Here is an 11,853-nt window from a genome sequence, read left to right as displayed (position 1 = left end):
GCCAAACACAACGAAGCCTGGCCAGGGAGGGCTAGGCTCCAGGTGCAGACTGGCCCCTCAGGGACAGGTAATGGCCTCCAAGCCAGGGAGGGAGCTCAAAGTTAGGCTGCCCCCCTGCGCTGGGCTCTTGTGTCAGGTCCTGACAACCCAGGTTTCAGGCCTAGAGGGAAGGGACACAAGATCTGCCCATAGCTGGGCAGGAATCCCTACTGTTGAAACAGCTTTGGCTAGGAGCCCTGGGAATCAAAGACCCAGCTGGAGAGAGGTGGGGAAAATGTTGAGGCCCCCTGGGTGGGAAGCAGAGGCCTAGACTCCCTTTCCCTGGTCCTCCCTCTCTTCAGCCAGGCAGAGTCTGGTCCAGAGCCCTTAGAACAAAGATTTGCACGCCCAAATTTCCCAACCAACCAAAGGGCTCTGTTCCCCTCCCAAGCGTTCATGCCTCATGCCCTCTATGGATTCTAGTGGTTAAAGGGAAGTGGACATCTACTCTGGGCCAAGCCCCAAGCTGGAAACATTGTCAGAATGTGTCTGGCATTGGTCTGTCTAAGGTTAGTGGGGAGGTTACTTATCTAATATATGATTAGGTATTTGTATAATATATAATAAAAGGGAGGGACTCCAGCTGTTTCTAGAGGTGGAATGATGGGTAGGAGGTGATCGATGAGCAGGAGGACTGGTAAAGTTGTCAAACTGGAGGGTAGCAGGGCCACAGACAAGATGGTTCAAGGAACAGCGGTCAATGGCAAAAAGAAGATGCCCCAACAAGGAGGAGGAGATCCCTGGCAGCCCAAGTTCCCCACTGAAAGGTAGAGGGCTCTCTAAATGGTGAGTATGTGGGGGAGTGGGGCGCAAATAGGTGAATGAAGTGGGGATGATTTTAGAGGAAATGAATTTCCCAATTTCCCTCCCATGTAGGAATCCATTTCGGAGGCAACAAGCTTGACTAAGGAATGTCAAATCTGTTGCCAGGCCCCAGAGGAGCAGACAAGAGCTCCAGACCAACGGGTCTTTGGAAGGAACGGGAATGGGGTTAGAGGTAGCATTGGCCCTACTCAGCCTGTACCCTCCCATTTTGCTTCAGGCAAAGCACCTCCCTTCCCTGGGTCAGTCATTCTTTGAGGGGTCACCGGGTCCCCTGGAGTAAACAAGAAATTTGCCACAGTTTTAGTAACAGTTCTGCTTTTTATCTCGTCAATGTACATTTTCATCTAACAGTCTAACAGCCTCACACTCCTCACCCCGGCCCAAGCCCTTACCCCCTCCTGCCCACCCCTGCCCAATCAGCATCTCATTTGCCCCAGCGGCAGGAAGTCACCAGGCACAATGGTGATTCAAAAGAGAGGGCGGCACCTGTGGGCCCTCCCAGGAGGAGCCCTCCCTGGAAAGTCTGGAAACCAGAAAGGCCCAGGTAAGGAGAGGTTGAGGGCTGAGTCTTATCGGAAAGCAAGGTCTCCTGGGTCTCAGTCCCATTCAGAGTCTGTCTCCCTGGGTCTGTCCCTGCCAGTCAGAGCAGCAGAAGGGCAGAAATCCTCAGACAAGGGGACTTGGAGCTAGAAGGGAACCTTGAACCCAGTTCTACTCAGAGAGTAAGAGCAAGGCTGTTGGGAACCCCCTATCATGCAGGCGGTGTAGAAGCTCCTGGCTGCTGCTTCGCAGGTTCTCTGATTCCGGGAGTGCAGGGACGGGCTCTTGTGACCAGCATCCTGGGACATGCCACCCAGGAAGACAGCAGACCAGTGCTGCTACCTGCAGCCACAAGACTCCACTACCATGTCCTCATACTGCTTATAGACCACGTTGTTGGCAGAGTCAATGAAGAGGATGCTGATGGGACTCAGTCGTGTGGGCACACAGCAGGTTGGCGGGGTGGACTCGGGGTCCATGGAGTTCATCAGGGTCTGGATGACTGCATGGTTCGTGGGCTCCAGGTGGGAGCGCAAGGGGAACTCACATAGCCCCTCGCAGTGGAAGGCCTCGTACTCAAGCGGTGCGATGATCCAGTCATCCCAGCCCATGTCCTTGAAGTTGACATGTAGCGCCTTCCGACTGCAGCGGGCCTTGGGGTTCTTGGTGGGCCGTTTGCCCTGGCGCGTGGCCAGTGGGGCCCGCCTTTTTCGCCGCTGGCTGAACAGGTACTCATACACAGTCTTATCATCTTGACCCGAGCGGGCCTTAATCTCATTAAAGAACAGGTCCCGTTTCTTGGTGCGGCCAAATACTAGGAATAGGGCCTTCTCGTGGACCTGCCTGGCAGCCCGGTCAAAGCCCAGGCCACGGAGGTCCACGGCCCGGCCCCGTTCCCAGGCCTCCAGCTCCAGGCACAGCTGGGCCGAGTTCTTAAAGTTTCGGAAGAGCTTCCAGATGTCGAACACCTCCCAGCCAGATCCGTCCAGGCCTGGCACGGAGCGTACATCCAGCAAGGCTGCCGGCTGCCGGCCGCTGGGGCAGCTGGACAGCTTCAGCTGGGCAGCCCGCCCGATGCCGGGGGCCACTGGCTTGGCCGTGTCCGAGGGCTTCTTCCGCAAGATCCGCAGCTCGGCCCCTAGCAGCCCATCCTTCTCCAGGGCACTAATGTCAAACACGTACCTCTGCTTTCTGACCACAGGACCTCGGTCATCTAGAGAGAACACCCAGAAGTCATTCCCTGCAACCTCACCAAGAAAGCCAGCCACCTCGGGGCCTCAGGGGAGGGCCACGGCTCTCTCCCCTCTGGAGACAGTTTTCTTTAACCTCTCCCCTACTCTGACAGAGGCCAAGACCCAAACTACCGAGAACCTTTTTCAAAATAAGGGAGCTTCCTAAACGGCAGAGCAAGTAGGGTTGTTTCTCCATAGATGTGACTGTGATTTGAGCAGTTCCGGGTGTTTGTGTCAAGGACAATGCATATCAGACATGCCTCAGCCTTAGAACTGCCGCTTCCTCTCCCTCCCCATCTCTTATCTTATATGATATCTCATAGGAGAGATAGGTGGGTATTATAATGAGCCCTATTTTTTCCAGAGAAGAACCTGAGTCTGAGAGGTGTTAGGTAACTTGCCCCAGATCACCCAGCTAGGAAAAAGCAGAATTGGAGCTATAGTCTAGAACTTTTTATACCCAACCCTGAGCTACTCCCACTACACCTTAAGGAAGATCTTGATGTTCTCATTCTACAGATGCAACACAGGGAGGGCAAGTGACAATCCAATTTCCCCGGCTTCCTAGTCTAATGCTCTTGTTGTGTACATGTTTTACCCTGCTGGGTGTACGAGCATGTGTGTGAGTGACAGCTGGGGTGTGTGTGTGTGTGTGTGTGTGCGCGCGCATGTGTGAGCGTACAATTGGGCTTAAATGTGAATACGAAAGGTAAAGTATAGTGAGCAACGAGTGTGTATGATTGTGCTTGTGTGAATATTTGAAGGATACGTATGTATGTGTGTGTATGTGTAAGATGATGCTATATGTACATGTAAGAAGGTGTGTTTTTACATGTGTACATGTGTGTGTTATTCAGCATATATGTATAAATACAAGGCTGTGTGTGTGTGTGTGTGTGTGTGTGAGAAACTCTGTAGTGTGTCCAAATCAGCATGCCCTCCTTCCTAAATCCCAGTTTGCCATTGGGAAGCATTCATACATTGCTCTAGAAGGTGACTAATTAGGCCTTTAAACTCCCCATCTCCCCCTCTGCAAGCTCCCTTAGAGCTGGGGGGCACAAGGACTTATTTTATGAGCCCCCAAGGGGTCACAGCTTTCCCTGGCTGGGCAGGCAGCCAGGCCACCTCCCCCACCCCAGCCAGACCTGCTGCCTCCCGCTTCCTCCCACCCTGTCATTCCCCCACAGGCCAGCTCTAATGAGGAGCCTCTCCCCATCTCTGGCCCCTCCCCCACCCTGCCAGCCAAAGTCCTAAGCCTCCCAGAACCAGAGCATAAGAGCTATGAGCAACCCTGGCAATGAGTAATCCATCTCCCTCTTCACACTTACAGGGAAACTGAGGCCCTGAGAAGGGAAGAGTCTTGCTGAGATCACACAGCAAGTGGAGAGGAAAAAGCCAAAACAGTAATGCTACGTGAACATAAAGTGAGGTGAGGGGAATGTATACCCTCCCAGGTTGACAATAAAAATGATCTGTGTTTAGGACAGGACATAAAGTGTTCATTTTTGAAGGACTCTCAGAAATCACCCAGTCCACCCCTGCCATCGAGCTGTGCAGATGGGGAAACTGAGACCTCAAAGGGAAAAAGAACTCTCTCAAGGTCACATTGCAAGTTAGACCCTAAGTCTGCCACGCCCCACACCATATATTTAAATGTCATTCCATGATTCCAAGATGCCCCATTTACTGCCTTCACCCATCCCACCTCCTCTGTCCCCTAACCTGAAGGCAAATTTGCAGAACCACAGGTATCTGGAGAGTAATTTCTCTCCCTGCCATCTGGGAAAACCTACAAACCTCTGGAGCCTGCAAAGTCTGGCCAACCCACCTCGGAACAGAGCATGGCCTGGTAGGAGTCTTAAAGTGTGGTCCCCAACTCTGCCACCAACTGGCAGGTCTTGTCTCCTGTCCGGGCTTCAGTAACCCCCTCTGCACCTTGCAGGCATTGGCTCTGACCCGGCCTGGGACCGGGCATGTGGTAGGTAAGTCCCAGACACCACCCCAGGCCGATGCACACAGTCTCTCCCACCGGTGCAGCGTTGGGGCTCTGAAAGGCCCCTCCACGCATGCAGATGCCCCTCCCTCTCAGCCGAGCCCCTGCCACCCCACCCCCTCACCTTGCCCTTTGTCAATAAAGCTGGTGATGGTGTTGGCCAGGCCAGCCTCCAACTTCACGCTGCTGTTGCCTCCCTTTCTGTCAGCATCAGACAGTGTCCTGTACAGCGAGAGCATGTACTCGTGGGGCGTGATGGGGGGCGGGCGGAATGGCTCCTCGGGCTCTTGAGGGGGCCTGGTCTCCCTGGCCTTCTTCAGCAGGAAGGGGCTGGGGACAGATCCTGCCTTTGGAGGTGCCTTACCCCCAGGAAGCTGTCCTTTTGGGGTCACCGTCCGCGTTGCCGCCTGCCTTGTCTGGGGAGGGCGTCCTGGCTTGGGTTCAGGGCCGCCCGATCTTGGGGGCGGCTTTTTGAGTTCATCCTTCTTGGGCTGTGTCAGGCCTCCTGTCTGCCCGGTGCCCCCCTTTGCCCTGGCATTGGCGGCCCCCCCACCATAACTGTGACCCCCTGGCCTAAAGATGCTCCGGGCCGGAGGGGGCCTCTCCTTGGCTTCTGCTTTGGCCAAGCCTGGCCTGGCCCCCTGGGGTCTCTGGCCCAAGTCAGGGGCACCCAACACAGTGCAGATGATTTCCAGGTCCAGCCAAGCCAGGTGCCAAAGCAAGAAAGTGAGGAGTTTGGGGAGTCTCATCCTCTGGCCAGCCTCTGATTGACACCAGAGAGAAGGACGGCAGCAGCGAAGGTGACTCTGGTCCGGCAGGAAAAACCATGAACGGAGTGGACCCTCAAAAGCAGCGGCAGCAGCGGGAGCAGCAGAAGGAAAGGCTTTCTCCTCAGTCTGAGACTCTTTAAGTCTGCCGGGCGTGTGTTTGTATCCAGTCCCATAGTGGAAATGCTCTCGTATCCAGACGTGCACCGTCTCCAGTCAGCAGCTGAAAATAACTCGTTCTTGAAAGGAGAAAGCCGACCGCCCCCTTTCTCCTGCACAACTGACTGAGGGCTTGAAGGAGGCTTGTATAAGGCTGAGGGATTTTTCCAAGAAGGAAGAATGGCGTAATGCTGCCCGTGTGCTCCAGTTTTTTTTTTTTTTTAAGTTTTGAATCCTTTCCAGTGAAAATACTTCACACACACACACACACACACACACACACACACACACACGCCTGCAGGTGCTCAGAAAAATCTTTTACAAACCTGAACTCAGGAATTGGAAACGGAATTCCAACCCAAACCAATTTAATTACTCTCTGATGTCATGCTGTCTAAACTCATTTAAGTGCGATATATTTATGTGAAAAAAATCACCGCTGCCCTTTCGAGGCCATGGCTCACGGGGGGCTCTTGGCACAGAGCCCCGCGGCAGGGCTCTAGGCTTAGGGGGCCTCTCAGCCCATGGAGCAGACTCAGGGGGTCTTCACCTCCACCTCCAGGGGCAGCCCACCCCACCTTCCTGAGGAGAGATACTAAGGAATGAGCTCAAGATCTTAAGCCCCAGAAGCATGGGGAGTGTGGGTTTTCAGTTAAGTCCTTGGGGTGTTTTAAAGCAGTTTCAACCCCTGCGTCTAGTCTGGGGCCTGATTTGTTGTTGGGGGGGGCAGCACAGATGGCAGCATTTACCCACAGTTGCTTTTATTTTAATAAACTTGTGGTGACCCAGAGACAGAAAAACGTCTGTCCCCACTGCACCCCTCCCCCCGAGTGCCACTGATGGAGCTCAGATGATTTCTTCAGGCTTCAGGGGGCACTGCCACCCCCGAGCCCACTCCTTCGATAGAGGCAGGTCTGGGGTGTACCTCACTACCACCCCAGCCAAGACAGACACCCGAGTTTTGTTGGGAAGGACTGGCTGAGCCCAGAGGCTGCAGCCTCAGCCTGGGGCAGCAGCGGCCCCTGCAGGACGCTGGAAAAATGACATTCCCCTTGATGTTTTTCTGGTAGCTCTGGAAAAAGTCTGAGTTTCAGCAGGACTCCTGGGGAGAAGCTGTTCCCTTCACCTGAAATATCAGCTCCCACAACTGGAGGAAGTCCTCCTCATCCTGAGAGCTTCAGCTGAAAATTCGCCTCCTCTGGGAAGCCTTCCCTGATCCCCAGATAGGACTAACTACCCCTTCTTGTACCTGTCGCCATGACACTTGTTACACTGTAGGAAGCAGCGTAGAAGGAGTAATCAGGAAAGCTTCCCTCTTAACCTGAGATCCTTTGAGCCTGCTTAATGGGGATCTGTTCTCACTCTAAGGTCACCAGATTGGTTTCCCAGCATGACCTGGCACAGAGTAGAAGCTCAGTGAGTGTTTGATGAATGAAGGATGAGACAGGGCTGGAGTGTCCAGGTGCTTGACCAGCCTTTCCATAGTGATGCTCCCGGATCCTCGTTGACCTTCAGAGCACAGCAGCATAACTTGGCCATTTCAAGCTTTCTGTGTGCTCCTGGGCCCACATACCCTGTAGAGCTCCACCTCCCCATCTCGGAGGACCAAAGCACTATCAGACACTCTTTGGGGCAGCTTAAAGAAAGAGCTGAATTCATTACTATCCCCTGCCCCCAGTTACCCACATTCACAATACTCGGTTTCCCTTTGGCTTGCCCACACTGAAGCAGTCATCTCTGACATTCCTCCCTCCTGTCCATCCCCCACTGCATCACTATCTTGGTCCTCACCGCCTGTTCTACTATAATTACGTGGTAACTGGCTTCTAGGCATCCAGGACCTCTCTGTTCCAAAGCTCCCCCTCTCTAAAACTTACTTATTGAAAAGTGCCAGCTCATGTACCCTCTCCTCCAGGAAGCCTTCCCTCATCCACCAGAAAATATGCACTTCTGAGTTGCCATCCCACCTCTGTGCTCCTGCCTGCTTTGGCAGCTCAGACCTTACCCAGTCCTGCCCCTGTTTTGAACACAGTTCATCTCTTCTACTCTGTGTATGTACCTTTTCCCCATGTTTTAATTTTTTTTATTTTTAAAGATTTATTTATTTATTTGGCAGACAGAGATCACAAGTAGTCAGAGAAGCAGGCAGAGAGAGAGGGGGAAGCAGGCTCCCCACTGAGCAGAGAGCCTGATGTGGGGCTCGATCCCAGGACCCTGGGATCATGACCTGAGCTGAAGGCAGAGGCTTTAACCCACTGAGCCACCCAGGCACCCCTCCCATGTTTTTAAAATCATAACTTAAGCCCTGACAACTGAAATAATTTATTGAAATTTCTGTCTCCCCCATTAGATGATGACTAGACTGCACTATATTTATCTCTCACTTATCTCCAGTGCTGGGCACGGGGTCCAGCACATAGCAAATTCTCCGTGTGTGGGATACGGATGAATAAACCTCTAAGTGGCCCTTATATACAAAAGCCATAATTTTCTACCTCAAGGTATAGTGACTTATGGACCTGTCATGACTTCCCTGATGGACTCTGAGTTTCTTAAAGGAAGGAATTCTGTCTTGCCCCTTATCAGGCACTTGACTAAATGAAGGGATAAATGAATCCAACAACAAAGATGTCCCAGCACATGGTTTGATAAGGAGTAAGGGCCTCTGGACACACGCTGGTTTGGTATCCTGGTTTTGGTAGATGCTTTCATGCATTGCATGATTTTTGGAAACTTCTAAACCTCTCTGAGACCCTGAACAAGGATCATGACAGTACTCACCTCCCAGGGTGTTTGCGGAGATTCAGTTAAATGAATCATAAAAGGTATCAGTCTTGCACCTGACAAATATGCATAATAGATACTATTTATTAAGCTAGTAGTCAAATAAACGAGACTCTGGCCCTTGTAGTCCGCTGTACTTTGTACCTTATTATCTTCCCAATAATCCCACAATGAAGATGTTCCTGGTATCCGCGCTTTGTAGATGAAGAAAGAGAAGTTCAGAAAGGTTAAATTGCTTTTTAAGCTGAATTCCTGCTTTGACACATTTTGTACCAAAGAATCCTAACCTGGTCCATAGAAACGCAAGAAGTAAAAGGGTGGTGGGGTGATTCTGGTACTCTTGGTTCTCAGTCAAGGTCTCATCCAATGGCCTGGGACTTTGGGGACATGGAGGAGTCTCAGAGCAGGGACTATTGTTTGGAGATCAGGGAACTCCAGAAATGAGATGAGAGCAGGGAAAGGGGACTCGAGCTTGATGAGAAGGCTCTCTCCAGGGAAGAACCCAGGGGACCGACGTGGCTCTCACTATAAAGGTGACTAATCACTTCAGTCCCCTCTGGTAATTGCAACCAGATGCTGCCGCTGGCAGAACTTCAGTCCCAACATGTTTAATTACTGGGATGCAGAGTCCCTTGGTCTCTCGTGTCCCCCTACCACCCCTACTCCTGTCAGCAATATTAATGTCAAACTTGAGGTAGAGGACGGGAGCCTTGGGAAGCCACCAGCATAGAAATAATCTTTATGGTCCCCTCTGCCATGCAGAGCCTTTAACTTCTCTATGTTTCCCCATCCATTATCTCACTGGCAGTCCACAAAACATCCTCTTAAAGTTGGTGGGCAGAGTATTATTATCCCCATTTCGCAGATGAGCAAACAGTGCACTGAGTAATAATAATGATCCTTTGCTTTTTTTCAGGCACTTAGCAGTTCTTACAGTGGTTTCATATCTGAAACCATCGGGCTCTCTGCTCAGCAGGGAGCCTGCTTCCTCCTCTCTCTCTGCCTGCGTCTCTGACTACTTGTGATCTCTCTGTCTCTGTCAAGTAAATAAATAAAATCTTTAAAAAAAAATCAATTTAGAAAAAAAAAAAAATCATGTCCAAGGGCACCTGGCTGGCTCAATCAGTAGAGCATACAACTCTTGATCTTGGGGTTGTAAGTCTCAGTCCCACATCAGGCATAGAGATTACTTCAAAAACAAAATCACTTCTCTGGATCTGTTTCTTTACTTATAAAATTAGGATAAAAATGTCTTCATTTATTTATTTATTTATTTTTAAAGATTTTATTCATATATTTGAGAGAAAGAGAGAGAATGAGAGAGAGCACAGAGCAGGGAGGGGCAGAGTGAGAGGAAGCCGACTCCGCTGAGCAAGCAGGCTAATCCGGGGCTCAATCCCAGGACCCCGGGATCATGACCTGAGCTGAAGGCAGCCGCTTAACCAATGGAACCACTCAGGTGCCCCCGAAATATCTTCTTTTAAGAACTAAATTGTATTTACATATGTAAAGCACCTTTCTTTCACTGACCAGCATACAGCAAGGTGCTCCATAATTTATAGTTAAAAAAAAAAAAAAGGATTCAGTTGTTAATATGCTAACCTTGTTCACAAATGAGGAAACTGGGTCTCAGAGAAGTGAAGTGACTGCCATAGTTAGAAATGCTAGAGGCAGGACTCAACGCAGACACAGGAGTCAGAATCCAGTGCTCTTCCCTCTAGAAGGAAGGTTGATCTTTCGTGGTATCACTCTACATGCTAGGGTTTTGAATGGGAAGAGGGCCCAGAGTCCCTGACCCTCCATGTTTCTTCTGATCTGTGGAGCCTGGCCTGTTCCCATCAACGGAGCCCAGAGAGCCCCGAAAGAGCAGAGCGACGTAATCCTCCCCTTCCCTTTCTGGTTTGTGTTGTTTAAACTTCCCAGGAGCTGCCTGCCACTCCTTGGGGCAATCCCCTAGTGAGCTCTCAATGGCTCCCCCAGCTGAGCTCCTCGGGAACTGCATCTGGTCCGAGCCACGGCCTTCTGTCCTAGGTCCATCCATGCCAACTCCTATAGTCTGGAAACTGTGTGTAGGTGTATGTGTGTTTCTGTCTGTTGCAGGTGTGGGGCATGAACAAAGTAACCATAATTTTTCACTTTTATTCTTTATCTCAAATATTTTTGTTTTAAAAGTAATTTAAAAATCCCTTCAAAATTACACATATTAAAGAAATAATACAAATTTGTGATAAAAAAAATTTGAACAGTAGTACAAAAGAATAGGCAGAAAGACCCAGTTCTTCTAGTCTTTTCTGGAAGCAACCACTCTTATCAGTCTCCTGGATAACTTTCTATGCAATATGAGATATTTTTAAAAACTTAAAAAAAAAAGATTTTATTAATTTATTTGTCAGAGAAAGAGAGAGAGAACACAAGCACGAGAGAGAGAGAGCTCAGGCAGAGGGAGAAGCACGCTCTCTGCTGAGCAAGGAGGCCGATGTGGGACTCGATCCCAGGACCCTGGAATTATGACCTGAGCCAAGGGCAGATGCTTAACTGATTGAGTCACCTAGTCACCCCTTAAAAACTTTTTATTGAAGTATGATACCCATACCGAATATATTCTAATTACAAATTAATTCATGCTTATTGTAAAAAAAAAATTCAAACAATACCAAAGCTTTTTTTTAAAGTTTTTTTATTTATTCATTTGACAGAAAGACACAGCGAGAGAGGGAACACAAGCAGGGGGAGTGCGAGAGGGAGAAGAAGGCTTCCCGCCGAGCAGAGAGTCGGATATGGGGCTCAATCCCACGACCCTGGGATCACGACCCGAGCCCAAGGCAGATGCTTAACCGACTGAGCCACCCAGTCACTCCAATACCAAAGCTTTTTAATTAAAAGAGACAGTCTTTTCGCATAGCTCCCTGGTCTCCCTCCTTAGAGGTAACCACTGTTAATATTTGGGACATGAAAACCTTATTGTCATTCTTAAACTCTGAAAGCTCAGATTCTTGCTAGAGTTCTTCTACTCCTCCCTCTCTTCATTTCATCTTATCTCCCATGTTGCAAATAAAATTCTAATAGAGAAGTATTATTTATCCCCATTTTGCAGCTGAGAGATCTGAGGCTCAGAGAGGGCCTCAAGGGCCGGTTGCTCAAGGACACAAGGCAGAGCCACAAGTTCAACCCCAGGTGAGTATGTCTGCCTCCAAGCCCAGTGCTCTTTCCACCATGTTCCTCCACCTGATTCCTGTCTGAATCTTGGAGCTTAGTTGCTGTGACACATGAGGCAGCAGGTAAAATCTCAGGTTAAAATATAACTAAGGGCTCTTTTTTTTTTTTTTTTTTTTTTTGAAGAAGGAGAGGACCTGGTCCTATGGGAGCTGTCACAAAACATCCTTTATTGCCCAAGTCCGGAATGGCGGTGGAAGGATGAGTTAGTTACTTAGAACTTGACTTTGTCAGTAAGAAGGGGCCAGGACTAGAATAAGACTTGCCCCCTGTGGCAGGGTCAGGACCAGGGGGAAAATTT

At 50.1% G+C, this 11,853-nt stretch overlaps 1 protein-coding gene across 1 annotated transcript; it reads right to left on the bottom strand.

Annotated features, from left to right (window-relative positions):
* Positions 1-1,742: 1,742 nt before the first annotated feature.
* On the bottom strand, positions 1,743-5,378 carry LOC111141865 (growth differentiation factor 5). Its single transcript, XM_022494709.1, has 2 exons — positions 4,754-5,378; positions 1,743-2,617 (listed from the first exon to the last, which is right to left on the bottom strand). Exons 1-2 carry the CDS (start codon positions 5,376-5,378, stop codon positions 1,743-1,745), a joined length of 1,500 nt encoding a protein of 499 aa, XP_022350417.1.
* Between the last annotated feature and the right edge of the window lie 6,475 nt (positions 5,379-11,853).

The sequence above is a fragment of the Enhydra lutris genome, unplaced genomic scaffold (genome assembly GCF_002288905.1).
Source record: "Enhydra lutris kenyoni isolate GAN:26980312 unplaced genomic scaffold, ASM228890v2 scaffoldscaffold6, whole genome shotgun sequence".
Lineage (NCBI taxonomy): Eukaryota > Metazoa > Chordata > Mammalia > Carnivora > Mustelidae > Enhydra > Enhydra lutris.
This window is presented reverse-complemented; position numbering and strand designations above follow the sequence as displayed.

Excerpts from the sequence above, each read along its gene's own strand:
- LOC111141865 (XM_022494709.1), bottom strand. The coding sequence starts at position 5,378 with ATGAGACTCCCCAAACTCCTCACTTTCTTGCTTTGGCACCTGGCTTGG. Across the intron at positions 2,618-4,753 it reads CTTTATTGACAAAGGGCAAG|ATGACCGAGGTCCTGTGGTC; the intron begins GTGAGGGGGTGG and ends TGTTCTCTCTAG.